Source organism: Natrix helvetica, assembly GCF_964273705.1.
Source record: "Natrix helvetica genome assembly, chromosome: 2".
NCBI classification, from domain to species: Eukaryota; Metazoa; Chordata; class Lepidosauria; order Squamata; family Natricidae; genus Natrix; species Natrix helvetica.
The window spans coordinates 258,035,721-258,055,464 of record NC_138552.1 but is presented as its reverse complement, the minus strand read 5'-3'; the positions used below and the strand labels follow the sequence as shown (position 1 = coordinate 258,055,464).

Genomic DNA, 19,744 nt, shown 5'->3' with positions numbered 1-19,744 from the left:
CTGTTGTTGTGTTTATATAGGCATAAGAAAGGTGGGCAGCACAAAGAGAGCAGAAGGAGCTGTCATCAATTTAATGTAAGAAGAATATTTTAAAAAGGGATCTCCTTAGTTCAGCAGCTGGTTCAGCTGACATTTATAGGAACCCTTCTTCTATTCACTTCTGATTTGCATGTATGTGTATGTGCATGAGAGCTGAACAGGCAAACATACAGCCATACAGAGCTTCCCACTTTCTGAAGACAGCCTAACTGGCCACTTTTTCTCCTAAGCAATTTCCATTGAACCAACAACAGTCACGGACCCCATCCTTGAAGACACTCCTTTCCTTTAGAAAACAACCGTAGTTTTATGATACAAATTAGCCATAACTACACAAATCCTAGAAGAGAATCTTTGATTAACCCAATTTAATTAATGAATTAATTACATTAAATTTAAGGATTAATTCCATTTTCTATTTTAGTTTTGGGAAGGCACAAAATTCCCACCCATCCCTGATTCTAACATTCTCAATAGATCTGCAGTATGAAGAGAGACACAAAGTCTTAGCAGAACCTTGAACTCCAAGGCTGTAATTCTGGGAAGTTTTTCCAACCTGTTAAGGATATCTTATACTCTATCTTTTGCCTCAGTAGCAGCCCTTATGCTGAAGCAATGTCACTTTCTTCAGATACACCAGGTTCTCTGTTACTTTTTTTGCATTCAGCCATTCACATAGAGGTACAAAAATATATCTTTCTCATACACTGAATCCATTTTTTGGCTCATAAACTGCTGCCAATCTGTTTCTCACTCTCATCACAATAACTACCCAGATCTCTATTTCAGTCTTTATTCACCCCATCATGGCATCTGCTGTAATGAGTTACACACTTAATTAGGATACGTTGATATTATACAACATTTGCAACATCATATTCCTGTAAAACTCTCTCTCTCTCTCTCTCTCTCTCTCACACACACACACACACACACACACACACACACACACCTTTCCCTTGAGTTCTCCCACCCCTTTATTATGCATGCTGATTCCAATCTTCACAATCTTAATAGTGACACCCACAACTATCCATTTTTTTTAAAAAAATCACACTTTGCCATCATGACTCTTGCCTGGGACACCATGATTAGGATAACATACCACAGTGATTCTTTCTATTCTTCCTTTTTTGCACACCCACCAACTCTTATCTGAAACACCTCAACATTCCTTGTGCAATCTTTGTTCTCATAGTCATACGGTCCCTGTAGATGGAGGATATTTTTCCTTCTTTGCTAATAGCAGTCTATTCTGCAAAGTTACTGATTTTTTTAAATTTTTTACCAACAAAAGGGTATTCCTTTTCCATTACTTACACTGTCATCTGAATACATTCATGCAAACATATTCTAGCTTCTTTGTTTAATCTTCTCTCACATACATTTGCACACAAATTAAGCTTTTCTTTCATGCAAAGTTAACTTTTACCTTTTACATTCATACATACATTCATGCATACATACATACATATCACATGCATTTATTAATCTTCTTTGTCTAATATTCTGCAGAAAATCTATTTTATCCATATAATCCTTTCCTGAGTTCTCACATATAGCAATCAATTTGTCTTGTGTGTTGTTTTTTTCACTCATTAATTCCTCTCCTCTCTTTAAACATTTTTTTTTCCTTTCACGGAAAAACACAGAATTATCAGGCATGAACATTTTGCTTTAATTCTGGGCACTTCCAGTTAAAACGATCTCTGACTGCAAAGGTGGAAAAAGCTCTCTGCTGCTTGTCAGATGAGACAGTAGACGGCTAGACGACCAAATGGATCCGGATTCATACAGACAAAGCAACATATATCCTGTTGGGACCTTTTTTTTGGTGGTGGTGGGGGGACACGACTCTGTGGTTCACCGCCGAGTTTTGCAGTGGTGGAAAATCCCAAGTTCAATTCTTGCTTGGCATCTGCATGGCGCACACCCTCATTCTGGGGAAGAGGCCGCTGTTCAGCAGCGAAGGGCAGTTTTTGCGTGCGAAGGTCTCCTTAGCACCTTCAATTTCGCGCGTTATCCGGGATTTTAGGAAGCAAGGCTGGAAAAACGGGAGCGCACTGTTGAGAGACCTTGGAGAGCTCTCGCAAGTTGGACGAGACAGCTTTTTTTTTTTTTTTAGGAAGCAAAGGCTGGGAAAACGGAGAGCTCTGGCTGAAACCTTGGAGAGCTCTCGCTAGTTGGACGCGAGAGATTTTAGGAAGCAAGGCTGGCAAAACGGGGAGCGAGCGCTGTTTGAGACCTTGGAGAGCTCTTGCCAGCTGGAGAGAGCGCGTCGTGCTTGGGAGACACAGCGCGTTCTTCACCGAATATTTATGTCTCTGTAATGCTTCGATCCCACTCCACCCCTTCTTTTCTCGCCCGCTTGCAGATAATGAATTCTCTCGCACAACTCTCCCACATATTCGTTAACACCGCCGTCCTGTAATACTTTCCGTCACACACTCCGGCGCTGGTTCTCCAGCACATTCACACACACACCCTTCCCCTTGCTCCCTCCCCCATTCCCCCGAGCTTCAGCACAGCCACCTGGAAACGGGGGTGGGGGTTGGAAACAGACCGACGTAGCCCGAGCGTCCCCCCCCCCCCCACTCCCCGGCCAGTCTCTAGCGAAAGCAGCCGCAGCAACGGCTTTGAAAAGCACGGGGCGTCTAGCTTGCAGTGCGCGCTCTGCCTGGCCAGAGGAGGAGCCCGGCAGCTGCCAGTGGGCGCGTGAGGAAGCGTGACGGCGAGGACCGGGGTGGGAGGGGGGCAGGGCAGCGGCCGAGGGCTGGATGCGGTGTCATCAATTTCTTGTTTCCTCTCCCCCCACCCCCCGGCACGTCCCCACCCTTCTCCCTAACGGAACAACCCTGACGGAAAGGGCCAAGGTGGTCCTCGGCGCCAAATAGGCTGCGCTTCTGTGAGCGGGAAAGGGAAGCCTCAGCGGGGTTGGCTGCCCCTCAAGACGGTGGAATGAGGCTTTTTTTTTTTCCTGCTTGATGGTGCTTTGGGTGGTTGCTGACATTGGCCGCTGCCTTGCTGATAAGTCCAGGCTGAGAGACAAGAGGCTTATTATGACGAAGACCACAAAAGCCTCAAAGGAAAATATCTGCTCTTTTCATAGACTAATCCCTTAAACATCATTTTTCTCCCTTCATACACTGTGTGTGTGTGTGTGTGTGTGTTCTCTCAAATAGTCTGCATGGAAATAAATTCTGCAACCAATCTAGGTGCCCCTGTACAGTAATTCAAACTTGCCTTTTCCTTTGCCTATTTTATTCACTTTTCTCAAATTTATTTCCATTCTTCCCTAATAATTCCTTGTTTTATTTTCTCAGGCACATATTCACCACTATGTGTGTATGATTCCCCCCCCCTTCTTAACATTGTGTTATCAGTTGGTGTTACGAGTTTAATGATAAAAGGTTCAGGTTATTCTCCCTCAACCAAATTCTGAAATTACAAGTTTGTAAGCTGCCTGTCCAGCACATGATGACAAATCCATGATCCATTTTTTTTTAAAAAAGCTTTCATCCCCCATATTGAAGTCTATTTTTGAACCAATAGAATGTCTATTCATATTTTTCTTAAAACCAAAAGAAAACTTGCCATTTTTAATAGATGGAAAATGTTTAGTAGAATTTAAACAAATAGAGCCAACATTGTAAAATATTAAATAGTAGGACAAGGAGGTAAGAAAATGATCCTTGATCAGAGAACAAGTTCTTGTAAGACTTTTTTTTCTTTAAAACATTGGGTAATATTAACTTTGAGAGTTAGTTTCTAAATAAATTTGAAATTTGCATCATAAGAGGGAAATATTATTTTAAATCTATTTCTACCTCTTTGAGTATTTGACTAACATGATGGTTTATGACTATATTATATACATGCAACCTTATGTATAGTTACAAAATTTAAAAAAAAAGTATTTGGGAAAAGGTATCCCAAACTCTAATTTCTCTCCTTTTAATATTTTTTTTAATATTTTGATTTCAAGCCAAAGTAATAATTATTCTTTGTGTCTCCAAAGATACAAAGTTTTATCAATTCCAAAATGATATACTTTTCCTTCTTCATGCAGTTATTTCTCACCAAATGGCATTAAAACTATAACAAGAAATCCTACATTCCATTTTTGGGGTACTTCTGGTGAACCACAATGTTGACATGCAAATTCTGTTTTGAAGTTAAAAGGTATTAAAATGTAGAAATTGCCATTAATTTATTGCATTTATTTAAAAAAAATATCCCAGTGTTTTCAAAATATTAATTGCACTACAATCATTGTAAGCTAGCCAGACTCATAGTGAGACAGGAGCATATAAATTTATTCATTTGTTCAATCAATGACTCAATCACAGTATACTGCTTGCACCAAGAAGTAAACAACATGAAGTGTTTTTCCTCTCCTACAGCCTTTGTGCTGTAATGGCATAGTGCTGAAATACTTCTAGTTGCAAAATGCAAATTATGGATATCAAGAGGTGCTTGCACTTAAGGTAGATGAAAGTAGCATATGTCATTTAATACTTTAGGCATAATCTGAAAGGTTTGTGCTCTGGTATTGCTACTATTGAGATTTTTTTTTATTTGCTGCTGCAAGTCAATTAGTTTTCTTAGATGACAGCTGTAGCTGCAGCGGAGTACTGGTATATAAATAATGATGTGATTGAACAAATATCAGTAAATATGCATTTTCCACAAATGGTGGGTATAGCTGGGAATATTTGAGGGGGAAGGCTGAGATAATATTTTAAAACATGGGAACCAGTTTAATTCGCTTTACAGAGAAACGTACATATAGTTTAGTTACAAATTATATCTCATGTGAGATTATGAGATTGCATGTAGTTGTTTATGCTAGAAATGATAGCAGATATTAATCAAAATTTGGCCTCTATTATATAAGCAATTGCAATGACTCAATTTTCCAAGTTTGAAAATGAATTAAAGGAAGCAGATTAAAATATACAAAGAGATATATCAATAAATATATTGATTCCAAGGGGAGGGGCAGGAAACAGGCATACCATTGAAGAAATTCACTCCTAGGTTGCTCTTCCTATGATTTCATCCACTTTATATAATATTACAAACATGTTTATTACATGGAAAATGGCTAAACATAGGATAAAGCAGGCAGAAATATACTTTTTACCATGAATCTTTTTGAGGGTAGTAAAATAGTAGTAAATATGTTTTGATATCCCCTTGTATCATAACTTTGTGTTTAATGAGGCATTTTCAATTTCTTTTTTGCATAAAAACTTACTGCTACAAATGTAGCTGGCTGTGTTACCAGAAACTTTTTGAGCACAATATATTAAGTATGTGGCTCTATTGCAGCAGAAGACATTCAATTTACTTCTGGTTCCATTTATATTTGCTGTTACTTTCAGCTCTTTATTTTTCAGGAATGAAGTACTCAGGATTGTGAATGTAATTTTGTTATCTTTGTAATTTTTGCAGGTTTTTGTAAAGCATTTTTTTTAAAAAAATGGTGCAGAATCTTCCAACAATCAAGCACTGGGATCTTTTCAGTTTTGGCTTTGCAGAAGAAAAACAAAATAGGAGCAGCTGTGAGGCTCTGCATAGCAAGTAGCTTCTAAGCTACATGACAGCTTCTGGATTTCAGCCCCATTGGGAAATACACAGTCTCCTGGTTTATTACATGGCAGGCAGTCCATGGTCTGATGAAAGAATCAACTTTGGAAAGACAGGATTGGAGTCGGTAAATTGCTTGCAGTGAAGGTGGCAAAATTCCTGGGAAATACGGCTATTGGATAAGATGACTTCTACATACACTTGGATACTGACTTCTCCATATATGCTGGAATATTGATTAAATCTTGCTGGATTTGTGGATCTTTTAAAAAGGTCTTCTAAGTAGTTTATGGACCTTCCTACATTTGTGTATTTTCCACCCATCCCCAGCTTCTTTTCATCTTGTCAACATAGATTTTTAATATTAATATATTTGCTGATTCACTCTTAGTCTTCGCTTTGAGAAGCAGATGACTGAATAACTTTTTTTATCAGTGCCTTTTATTTTTTAAACACTTTTTACAGTTCAAATAGAATTGCACATTGGTTGGTGCTTTATCTTTCCTTTCTTCCATTATTTTTATCTTTATTATTGAAAAAAGAACAATTTTGCATCTTGGCTGAAAAGCCTGAGCCCCTCCTACTGGGGGAAGGCAGCCACATTATTTTCCCCCAGAACCTGGAAAGCAAGAATTAAGTATCTGTTGTGAGTGGTCACTGGAAAGATTTTACCCTGTCTGCTTCAACGCCCCCACCACCACTCCCCCCTCCTCTTCCCCCTCTCCCCCACCCCACCCCACCAAGAATGGGGCCTGTGCTCCTTCGGCGTGGAGGCTGCCTCCTACTTTGGATGGCACTGCTCCTGGGATGTTGGGCTGAGCTTGGCAGTGGCTTGGAGTTCCCAGGAGCAGAGGGCCAGTGGACTCGCTTCCCCAAATGGAATGCCTGCTGTGAAAGCGAAATGAGTTTTAACATGAAAACCCGCAGTTCCAGTGGGCTGGTCCTTTACTTTGATGACGAGGGCTTCTGCGACTTCTTGGAGTTAATTCTGACACAAGGTGGGCGGCTCCAGCTAAGTTTCTCCATCTTCTGTGCTGAGCCTGCCATCTTGCTCTCTGACATGGCTGTCAATGACAACCTGTGGCACACTGTGGTCATTCGCCGCAATTTTAAGAATACAACACTATTAATTGATCAGGCTGAGGCTAAATGGGTAGAAGTGAAATCTAAGCGGCGGGACATGACGGTCTTCAGTGGTCTCTTTCTAGGAGGGTTGCCTCCAGAGTTACGTTCACCTACCCTGAAAGTAACACTCTCCTCAGTGAAGGATAGGGAACCTTTCAAAGGATGGATAACAGATGTAAGAGTCAATTATACACAGTCTTCACCTGTGGAGAGTCAAGAAGTACGTCTGGATGATGAACAGAGCCACTTATGTGCTAGAGATGTTTGCCTCAATGGTGGTGTATGCTCTGTGCTCAACAATCAGGCAGTGTGTGACTGCTCCCATACTGGTTTCCGTGGGAAGGATTGCAGTGAAGGTAAGAATCTGTTTTGCCCTTTCCCAGTTAGCCTGCCCCTCAATGAAAGAGGAGGTAAAGAGATGGAGACTGCATGGCTTTTCCTCCATAGGAGTGAATTTTGCAGCTGTGCTTTCCCCTGATTCATCTCACATTTGAATCTTTTGTTAAATATTCCAACCCCTCTTCTTCCATCTCTTTGAACTATGACACAAGCATATTTTTGCATTGTAAAGATCAAGCTGAAAATTAGGTTGAGGATCAGAATTTTGTAGAATTGTAAGGAATGCAAATAAAAAGAATAGAGGTTTGGAAAGCTGTATTGTGAATAGGTAGATATATTTTCTACCCCACTCAAGAAATGATAACGTTAGTTTTCAGGAAATAGGCTGGCAAATTGATCTACCAACCAGGTCACTTGAAGTATTACAATTTAACCTGAACAGTCCTAATAATTGGACAAAAAGGAATAATTCTAAATACAGTTACTTATATTTAACAATTGTGTGAATTTAGTTGTTGCAAGCCTCATTATCTGCATTCATGGGAAGAGAGTTTATTAGATTTATTTTTCATAACAGAGAAATTCAGTATTTCTCCTTATAAAGCTAGATTAGTAAATATATATAACAAATTTTATTTCATTTCAAAGCCATGGGATGCCCTCAGAGCCAATACAAATAATATTATATGAGGGAAAATAATGTATATTCTGTATGCTTGCACTAATAAAAGTAAGTTACATTATCAAAGGTGAAATGGAAAGGATTGTTTAAAATAGATACAAAATAGATAATTGAGTAGCTTCATTTAGTGAAGCCCTAGTCCTTTGTCTTTATAATTTTAATCTAATTTTACTGGCAATGGAACAAATACTTGTGGAGTATGTCTTTATGTGAATTTCCTGTCTTCTTTATACGGAAGTTAGCTTCAGTCACCCAACATTTTTTTTTCAATTTGACTCTTTATTTGATAAAACTTCATCTGATCTACCATTTTTCTACCATTAATCAAAAAAGCCACTCAGTCTGTTTTAATATATATTTACAGTTGCTCTTGAAATTGTAATATCTCATATGTTGTATTTTACTGGCTGCTTTATAAAGCTGGTCATTAACCAAAATTAATAAATATATAGCCTGTGTATTTGTAGTGGTTCACGAGGAAACACTTTTGAATTGGTCTTCTGGCAGTGCTTAGTTTTAAGATGGTATGGGACTTTAAAGGAATTTTTTGCATGGCTTTAGATTTTTCCATTTCGATATGTGAATTTTTTATGTAATTTATACTGATAATTAGTTGAGAGATTAGCTGAGAGATTAATTGTGATACCACCACAAAAGCTATTAGAAGTATAGCTTTAGTATAGCTTAAATCCTAAAAAACCTTGAAAAATTAAAACTCTTCATTTGAAACATAAAACTATGATATCTCCATTTTAGTTGTTTATTTCAGCTGATGCATATTAAACTCGTAACCCATTTTAGAAATCAGCAACAGTTTTAATAGGATAGGAAACTAAATTATAAGAGAAAATATATTTTCTCTTATAATTAAATATATAGTCCTACATAGTGTTTAGATTTGCCCGGAATCAATTTCTTTGGCTTTCTATTGGATATACAGGTAAGTGCATAAAATTGCAAAAATATATAGTATTTGTGTTCTCTAATTGCAAGGATGCTTTATCTAAAGAGTAAAAGTGCCTTAGATTAATCACAGAGGAACATGCACTGTTGTATAACTATAATGTTAGATAGACAGATAGATAGATGCATGGATGGATGGATGGATGGATGGATGGATGGATGGATGCATGGATGGATGGCAGGCAGGCAGGCAGGCAGACAGAGAGACAGACAGACAGAAACTTTCTTATTAATTATGGAGGACTATTACTCTCCCTTCCTTCCTATTTGTTAATGGAAGCAATTTTCATTAAGTTAAATTGCATATCAGCAACACATTGGTCTGTATATCAATTAATAATATTGAATTTGTATTTATAGGAATAAAATATCTATATATAACTTGTTGCACTCATTAAGGAGGGTAATCAGAATAGCTATTGGGTACAGTATTTTCATTTTTAGAATGTATTTTGAAGTGGTAGATTTGAAAACCTTCAGTGGATTCTACCCAGAGGCTGAGAAGCTGAAAGATGGTGTCCCTTGCATAGTGCTGTGTTTTATATGATTGGTGAAGTGTTGTTCATCAGACTTGTAATGTATTATTAATAGGTACTTAATGTATTTTGAATTTCTGGCTATTAACATTAATTGTATTATATTAGTACATATCATATAACTATTGCTATGGGTAAATCATAATTAACAAACTTACATTCCTTAAATATTTGCAAATCACCAAACGCTGCATTTGTAGTATTATTAAAGTTAGCAATCCCTACCCATTTTCTGACCTTGAAAAAGCTAAATAGCATGTTGTTTCCACTTAGTAGGAAACGTAAGGAAATCTTAGGCAGAAATTAAATTAGAAAGTTTTTTTAAAAAAAGTAGAAACAGGTAAAGGCAACCCATTTTCATTCTGTTGCCAGAAACCGTACATGGATATATTCATTAGTTATCAGGAATGAGAATTTTAAAAATAGTTTTGCATATTTAATCAATATTAGATACAGTAGTATGCAATTCATGTCTCAATTTAAAACATATTTCAGGCTATATTACCATGATAGCCTGTTCCATTTAGCTAGTCAGATTAAAAACCTTTCTATAGAATAGGAAAAAGGGTATAGCCACAAATATCTCTACATCCATAATCATCTAGTTCACTTGCTTTAAAAGACATAGCAAGCATGGTTTGGAACTAGAATGCTATAATTGTCTGCAATTTACAGCTTGTCAGATAATGGACATAATTTTTTTTATCACATGCATTGAATTTGAAGAAAAATCCAAGCAAAAAATTAAGATGTCTGAAAACCCGACATATTCTATTGCATAACCAGATCTTCAATTCCAGTTTAATTAATGGGTTTGTCAATTAACCATGCTGAAAGATAACAAAGAAAACTCATAATATTCTCACATTTTCAAACATTTAATATATTCATATATAATTTCCTTGATAAAATATCAAAAGATTTCTAACAAATTTCTAACAAAATGACTCATTTTTAGTAAATTAAAATAGTATTTCTGACAATGCAAATCTAGGCTTCAGCCTCCTGGTATAGCAACAGTCCAGGTTTGCTCCATATTACATTAGAAAAAGAATAGATGAAAATCAACTAGTAGAATGGCTAATTTTAATCAAAGACAACTGAAATTCATAACTACTAAACTACTAATTCCTTCATTACTACACAATAATTAACGTGGATCACTGAGTAAAAGGCTTCAAGGAAGCAAAATAAACCAATGGTTTATTCCATGTGAGGAAAATAGATAGGTATGAAAAGAATATTAGTGAAAAACATATATTAGCTGTGATAGAGATGAGTTCCATACTAAAGATGATTAGGATTTTTAAAACAAAACCAATTTCATATAAATTTATGAAGTCATATCATCAATACAGCATATATTTCTAGCTGTAATATCTCATAAACATAAATAAGATGTGTAGAAAAGGACCCCAAAAGGAGAATTAAAACATTTATGGAATTGGAAAGTCTTCATTTTTCCTTTATTAAAAAAAGGATGAATAACAATTAATCAGATTTATATAATTTTGTTCAAGGCATATATTGCATATACCTGATTTTTTAAAAAAACTTCCACAAGGTATGGCATGGAAGACACTGATGAAGTATATATTTTCTTGTAAACCTTGTGACTTAAGTATATACTTGGGTTTGATGTTGGAACACAAGGGCAAAAGGAATGAGGTTTGCACTATGACATATTTTGTTTTGTTATCATTAAGAACAGATGCCTATAAGAAGATGAGGGTTGTCCCCTCCACAAAAAATATGTGTGGATTGGATGGTAATCGTGCATTCTTTAATGAGAATAAAAAAAGTTGTTGAAAAGAAATAAATATGAAGTGCAAATAATTAAAGAGATTGCTGCTGCAGCATTGAATGCCTTTAAAAGGTGAACCTTAAGATTACTAGCTGCTTGGGTGGGACTGCAGGGGCGAGGCTATACATGCCTGCTAAATTTAACTCTTTCTATAATAATGTCCAATAATAAAGCTTTTCTCTATTTTCTTTACGTCTCTGTTCATTACTTCTTTCTTTTGCCTCATTTTATCCACTTCGTCCTGTGCTTCCTTTTGTCTTTCCCTTCCTGGACTAGTTAATAGAAAAGGAGGTAGAATATTTCTACACTTCTATATGAAGAGCTTGCATTGAAATACAGAATAGTAGATATATGGAATATTTTGTTTCACTATTAATATTAGCTATTGATTCAGTTAATATAAGGGCATTGCGTTTACATATGCATACATACATATGTATGGCAGATACATATCCACATGCATATGTAGAAGGGTGTCACATACATATATTTATGTCGATTGTGAAAATTTCTAGGACTGGTTTCAGTTGTATTGGATTATTTTAGGATGACAAGATATAGAATCTAGGATTCTTTCTGAGAGGATTTTCCCTTTTGCTTATTTCTCTATCTCAGTGGTAGTCAACCTGGTCCCTACCGCCCACTAGTGGGCATTCCAGCTTTCATGGTGGGCACTGGGCAGTAGGGTTTGCTGTAACTCTGCTTTATAAGTTTTATAAAGTAAAGTTACTTCCCTACTTTATAAATCACCATTACTGTGGAATCGGTGGGCGGTTAGAAAATTTTACTACTAACAGAGATACAAAAGTGGGCAGTAGGTATAAAAAGGTTGAGTACCCCTGCTCTATCTATTTTGCTTTCATTTATTTATGGATTTCTTTCTGATGGTTGCTTAAATTGAGAATAGTCTTTCTTTCAGGTAAATAGGGCAATGGATAGATGGATTATCCCATTTCTTTTTCTCACAATACCAGCATTTCACAATCCTAGCAAATCCAATGAAACAGTTTGGCAAGATTTCATAACATTTTTTTTTAAAGTCATTCTTCATACCTCTCCTTAATTCACTAAGATCTTTTCTTGCCAGACACAGAGCCAATGGCTTATACAGTAAAAGGAGATTAGATAAATCTTCAAAGAAAAGTATATTGATAGCAAATGGTTCAACTCTCAATACAGCAACAGCAAAGCATCAATAATGATTTCAGTTAAATAATATGTGCTCACAGAAATATAAACATAGTAAATCAGATCACATAATTTTAATTAGTTAAATCCTAGAATGTTTTTATGTTATATGATGGTATTTCTGCAATATTTTGAATTTGAGAAAATTCAATGGAATTTTCAATACTTTTTATTGAAAATTATTTTATTTCCATAAAAAACAACTTGATCACTATCTGAATGTTTTCTATTAAGACCAGAAATTATCCATGTACTGTTTTGCTAGTATTAAAAATCCTCCTCGAAAAATCTTGTTCCTTTTAATGAGACAATGATGAGCATTTGAAAGAAAACCAAGGAATAGAGTTAAAAGCAAACTAATCCATGTTTAAAACAATTATAATGTTCATTAAAGCAAAAGTTTTATAATATTATTCCAATATTAGTTAGTGGCCCTTCCTTTGAGCATTTTAATGACCAGAACATACTGCAACAGTAGTTTCTAGGTAATAAAGTAGTAAAACTGATTTATTTTATTTAAAGTCTTAAGGGTCATATTTGATTAAATTAAGGAAGAATATCTATGTACTTTCTAAATTAACTTAAATGAGCCTTCAAGTTGATGTTGATGTTTCTCTTCCACATTAGTAATTTATCCTTTCCTGTAATATAAAACCAGAAAACAATATCCTTTATTGCTTTTATTATTATTATTATTATTTGCTCAATGTGAAGTCATAGCTGCCAGTTCTTTAACTGGTGTTGACCTTTGTAGAACATAGAATAATAGGATTGGAAGGTACTTTGAAGATCTTTTAGTCCAACCTCCTGGTGAAACAGAAGATGCTATATAATTCTGGGCAAATGGCTGTCCGGTCTTTTTTTGAAAACCTCCAGTGATGGAGCACCCACAACTACAAGAAGTAAACTGTTCCACTGACTATTTGTTCTCACGATCAGGAAATTTCTCCTTAAATCTAGGTTGGATCCCTCTTTAATGATCTTCTACCCATTGCTTCTTGCCCTGCCTTCAGGTGTTTTGGAGAATACATTGAATCCCTCTTTTCTGTGACAGTTCTTCAAATACTGGAAGACTGCTATCATATCACTCTAGTTCTTCTCTTCGTTAGACTAAACATACCTAGTTCCTTCAGTTGTTCATCATATGGTATGGCCTCCAATACCCATTATCATCTTTGTTGCTCTTCTATGCATTCTTTCTAGGGTCTCAACAACTTTTTTGTATCATAGTGACCAGAATTGGATGCAGTATTCCAAGAGTGGTCTTACCAGTGCAGTGTAAAGTGATACTGTCAATTCACATGATATTGAAACTACCCTCTGTTTGTGCAACCTAGGATTGCATTAGTTTTTCATTTGCATCTTCTTCTCAAGAACCTTGGATGTCATAATATTTGTGTATATTATATATGTAGATCTAAGCAGAGTATATGTGTAGATCCAAGTATATGTGTAGATAGCATAGTGTATGTGTAGTTCCAAGCAGTGTGGCCTTTTGCAATTGATAGATTGAAATATTGCAGATCACTGGGACAATCACTGCTGGTTTATTCCAAAATCAATTTTGATGTTCACATCTTGACAGTTTGTGACCATCTCCTCCTCCCCCCTCCTCCTCCTTCTCCTCCTCCTCCTCCTTCTTTAGCAATAGTTTCTACATATACTTAACACTTGCCACATAAACTTCTGTTTTAAAATGTAATTGGCTTTATAATTACCATCTAATATCTTTGTTCATACAGGCGGCACACAACATTTATAGTTTACTACTTGGCACATTTCTTTTAATACAAAAGACAGCTGATTAATTTTATGTTAAATCACTGCTGAGTTTAACCCCCTATTATATATGTAGATTAACCAATATATGTTCCATTACTTACGTATTCTCAAATCCAGTAGCAGATGCCAAAGGCAATTACTCTGTACAGTGAGTTTTTTTTAAAACAAAATACAAATTTCATGTTGCATATAGTGAATTGTTTTTATTTTTAGTTTGAATACCGATTATATAAGCCACACAGAGTAACTTTGGATAGGGAGGTGGGCAGCATATAAAATAAATAAATGAGTAAATATATAAATAAATAAATTTTATTTGCTTCATGATGTATTATTTTTGTTTGTTTCTAATCTAAGTTATGGATTTAGGAAATTAGAAAAGAGGTTATATGATTGAGGCATCCTATAAAAAACATAGAAAGAAATACTATATACAAATTGCTTATAAACTATGTGCTCTACAGCTGAGTGATCTTTTAAGTTACTCACAATCGTGTGTATTACATTCACCCTACCAAAATAGTAATCAAAGCCAAATGGGTTTGATGTTAATCCAACCAAAGTTTAAAAAGTTATTCAATATATAGTGTAAATGTCAACATCTCAGACTTGGAAAAGAAAACAATATTAAACATGGTTTAATTTTAGAATAGGGTTTGAGCCACTGTCTCTGATGTTAAATTTGAAACCAAGTGCAAAGAAAGGTTACTGAAGATTAAAAAAAAAAGCTGCCAGTAATGGAAAGCAAGGGAAAGTATTTTAGTAAATCTTGGTAGAAGTTTTTATAAACATTACCGGGAAGAACAATGATTATTTGAGAGTCATCCATAAATTATTAAAGATTACGAAACAATATCTTGAGCATGCCTTCCATAATCCATTTCAGCAATAAACACAAATAGGAGTGTTGGAGAATCAGCCTAATCACCTAAATTATATAATATATCCATGAAAACATTATTTTTAAACAGTCCAAATAAACACAGGGCTCCTTTAAATCTATGAAGGCTTTCTCGTTGATAATATATCTATTTCTTTTGACCAATCAGTTTCTGTAATACATTTGGAAAAATTACCTCCTACATGACCTGCATTGATATCAAGGACTTGTGAAGGTGGGATTAGACTGTTCATTTTTCTTTGCCAGCCTGGACAAACCCTGGAGAGCATTTCCATGAATGGAATTCTTATGTGATTAGAAATATAACTACATTAAAGAAACCATAAACAATGGATATAACAATTGGCATATATTACTTCATATACAAACAAGCTGCTCATACATCTTCAACGTATTTTCTCAGAATAAGAATGCTTCAACAATCAATTTTCTACTGGTATGGGAAATGAAATTTGAAATGAAGTGAAATTCTTCCTCCATATACAATACTGAAACAATTAAGGTGCTAAAGCACAATCAGCTATTCTGCAGGACAGTAGGATTAGCTTCTTTCTATATATTTGTAATAGAAATGAACTATTAGGTCAGGAATGGAGTATTGGTTGTATTCTCTTATTATCCAACAGCAGTATTACTTTATGTTTTTATGTTAGCCTATTTCTACGCAACAGAAATGTTGCCTGTATGTAAAGAGACTAGTGTTTTAATTATTTTAACGTTATTCCTTTCTAGGCAATAATTTTATAAGTGATTAGTCCCCAGTAAAACATCAGAGGCCATTAAAATAGTTTGATAACATGTTTGTTATCATATATGTGTATTTATCTATCTGTCTATCTGCCTGTCATCCATCCATCCATCCATCCATCCATCCATCTGCATTGATGATGAGGAGTGGGGCTTCTGAATATCACTCACAGCATTACTGTAGCTATATACTGTAAAATGATTTATTTGATGTTTCCTATATTTCTTCTTGTATGTTTTGAATCCTAAAATCTCCAATTTATCTATCACATCGATCACTCTGTCCATTCGTCCATCCATCTATCCAGTAAATCACTGAAATGAATCTAAATAATCTACACAAATAATTATTTTACTATAGTGTAATAACTTACAACGCTATCTAAAATAGCACATACACATACTCCTCAATGAGTTATTGAATTTTATTTTCAGTTCTTTTTTACATATGACTAAAAGTGATTTACTTCATATAATTACTGTGAGGGACAATGGAAGGACGATGGAAGGTCTTCAGGCTGTGGGCTGGCATATGCCGCATGTCCGAAAGGGGGGGGCAGCGGTGGCGGTGGGAAGCTAGCATAGGCCAGCCTGTGGCTTTCGCATGGGAAGGCCTTCAGGCCTTCCCTCGCGAAAGCTGAGGGCTGGCATAGGCTGCGTGGCCGAAAGGGGGTGGGTGGAAGCCAAGTCCCATTAGCCTCAAAAGCCACTTCTGGACATCTATTGCAGTCATGAGGAACGCGCAGAGAAGAATGTGAAATCCAGTGGAGGCAGGAAGGTTCTCAGTGCTCTCCAGGCTTCCCAGACCGCTGACAACTTTCCTGCCTCCGCTGGACTTTGTGCTCTTCTCCGCACTTCTCAGTGAGCAAGCGAGCAAGGATCAGGCTGCCTGATCCTCCATCGCTCGTTTGCTCTTTTGCCCGCCCAGACCGCCTTGGCACCGCTCTGGCTACCTCTGTCCATCCGCGTCTGGCAGCTGCAGCGACTTCATCAAGATGAAGAGCGAGAGGGAATCACCCGTCCAGGAGAGGGCCCAGCTACTGCTTTGCCATAGCTGAAAGGTTTTCCTTGGGGCGGCAGGTGCGAAAACCTTGGGGGAAATGGGGATGGGTAGGAATCCAGGGTGCCTGGGGGTAGATGAGGCTTTTCCTTCTGGCTCACTTTGGCGCAGGCTCCTGGAAGTGACCGTGGGCTGCGTGGATGTGTGAATGACAAGGGTCAAGCCAAAAGAGTCAATTTCCTATCTTTAGGACACACCCTTGGTGTTGCTTGATGGAAGCCCCTTGAGGGCTGAGAAGAAAAGATGAACGGCAACTAAGAAGCCTTTTCTTTTGTTTATATCCCTCCCCACCTCCCCCGTTTCTCAGTTCTGGTGAATGTGCCTTCTCCCTGCCTTCATTAACTCCGCTCCTTCTTGTTTACCTGCATGTGCGGCTTCTTTCGTCAGGCTTCACAATTAGTATGTTCACTCTTAAGCAACGTGGAAATTACCTTGCTTTGGCTCTTTCAAAGTAGATGTATACTTTCTTTTGAGAGCAAATAACACCATTTCATTTTTAATAGATGCCTGCCAGTGTGCTCACCGTAAAGACATGACAACAAAGGTTATCTTAACCTGGAGGTTTTTGTAAGAATAGATTGAGGGGATAGCAGAGGAGTTATCCCTCCTATTCCCTCCCATCTCCAAACATTCACAGTTAAAGTGGCTACGTTTAGAGCAGTGTTTCTCAACCTTGGCAACTTTAAGATGTACAAACTTCAACTCCCAGAATTCCCCAACCAGCCATGGTAGTTGAGGAATTCTGGGAGTTGAAGTCCACAAGTCTTAAAGCTTTCAAGTTTGAACACTCCTGGTTTTTTTTTCCTAAAGGGTTAGGGGTGCAAGGGTCTTGTAACTTGACATCTTTAAGACTTGCGTGCTTCAAATGCCAGAGTTTCTGAGCCAACATTTTTGTTGCTAAGCAAGAGTGTTGTTAAGTGAATTTCACCACACTTTGCAAGTTGGCCATGCCCACCCAATCACATGACCACCAAGCCACTCCCACCTGGTCACATGACTGCCAAGCCACTCCCACCCAGTCCATGACCGCCAAGCCACTCCCACAAAACAGGCCACACCTACAGAAGAGGTTCTAAAAAATTTTGAAACCCACCACTGTGAAGCACCTGCAATTTCTTAAGGCAAACTGTTCCACTGGTTAACTTTTTTCACTGTTAGGAAGTTTCTCCTTATTTCTAGGTTGGTTCTCTCCTTGATTAGTTTCCATCCAATGTTTCTTGTCTTGTCTTCTGGTGTAGCCCCTGAAATTTCTCCTTAATTTCAGGTTCCTTCTCTTCTAGATTAGTTTCCATCCATTTTTTCTTATCTTTACTTTATTGTCTTTACTATATTCTTCTTGCCTATGAAAATAACAACACTCCCTCATTGTTTTTCATGTTCTGAGTATTCTAGTCAGTGATGAAATTCAATTTTTTTACTACCGTGTTTCCCTGAAAATATGACATGTCCTCATAATACAGCCATGCCACATTTTTCTGGTGAGCAAAAATATAAGTCCCCCCGCATATAAGCCCCCTGGACAACCCCCCCACCTCCGGCCAGGCAGAGCACCGCTAACCAACCTAGCAGTATTCCGAAGGTGCCAAGCCACGGGCACCTGGGGGGAGGCAAAGGTGATTGCATTGCTTGGTGCCTTTGGGATACTGCTAGGTTGGTGAGCAGCGCTGTGCCCAGCGGAAGAGGGGGATTGCCGGCCGGTTGCTCTCTTGTGAGCGGGCTCCCAAAGAGCCGGGCACAGTCTCATGGGCGAATGGCTGTGTTGCGCTGCCGCAGCAGCACAACACAACAGCCATGAAGCGATCATGCTCATGAGCAGCCACCTGGCAAACCCCTTTTGCAGCCGGGCACAGCACCATTCAATGACCTAAGGTTATCGCCAAGCCGCATGAGTGCCTGTTTGCTGCCACCCGACTCTCAAGGCTTGGCACCTTCTAAATGCCAGTGAATGGCTCTCTACACAGCTGGAGAGGGGGGTTGCACGAGCAGCTGTTCCATTCTGGCTCACCCACCTCCCAGCCTCATGATACATGGCCCAGCTCTCATTACGGAGCCACGGCACCTCCCCCACTGCCGCCATCCCAGCCTGGCTTTTTCTGTGGCTTCCAACCTGAGTCTTTCGGCAGTGGACACTCTGAGCGCACGCTCTATGGTTGTACGCTCTGCAGGCAGCTGGTCCACAACCATAGAACGTGCACCCAGAGCAGCCACTGAGTTTAAGTAGACACTTCTTAAAGTTATCAAAGTTGATAAATGCTGTCTTAGAGGGATAAGCATAATAGGAATGATGCATTGATTTGAAAGTACAAAACCAGAAAACAGAAATGAGGCTCTGCTTCTCCCATATATCATCAGTAGAAAAGAAACAAAAAAGGAAACATCAGGTAATGAATTACACTTGATTTGTTTCATAAACCTTTGAAATAGGATAAACAAGTTCAGTATAATTGTGATTGTACAGTCAATCACTGTATATTAAAGGCTAATTGATAAATCAACAGTAAACTGAACCAGAAGTGAAGAACAGTGCTATATTTAATAAAAGTAACAATTAGAATTTATTTTAATTTTTTTAGTGAGTAAACAAATCTGCCTCAACTGACCGCCTGTGGAAAGCTTTTTATTTTCCTTCACAGAGTGAGGAATAAATGTAGGAGGTTTTAAAGCAAGTCACATTCAATAAATGGTTGTCATGCTATTTTATGGATGATTATAAGGAAAAGGTAAAATAATCATCATTCTGAAACTTAAAAGCTGTTAAAAGAAGGCAATTGAAATGTGAATTGCTAAAATGCTAAAAATGCCAAATACTGTAAATACTGTAAAAGGATATGTGAATTTGTAACATATTTAATGGAATCTTGGATATTGTTTACATATTAATGTAATTACAATTTAATAATAATCTTCAAATATATACACATACTCTTAGATTAAAATGGAAAATTTAGTTTTGAAATAAACATTTCATAATCAACATTTTACCATG

General features: G+C 37.3%; 1 protein-coding gene across 11 annotated transcripts in view; it reads left to right on the top strand.

Annotated features, from left to right (window-relative positions):
* NRXN1 (neurexin 1) overlaps positions 1–19,744 on the top strand; it is an 898,064-nt gene that overhangs the window by 1,588 nt on the left and 876,732 nt on the right. For all 11 annotated transcript variants that reach the window (XM_081941958.1, XM_081941974.1, XM_081941972.1 and 8 more), the window contains exon 2: positions 5,509–7,112. In XM_081941958.1, the coding sequence (XP_081798084.1) occupies positions 6,377–7,112 (736 nt within the window). In that variant the 5' untranslated portion in view covers positions 5,509–6,376. The remainder of the gene's footprint in view (positions 1–5,508; positions 7,113–19,744) is intronic.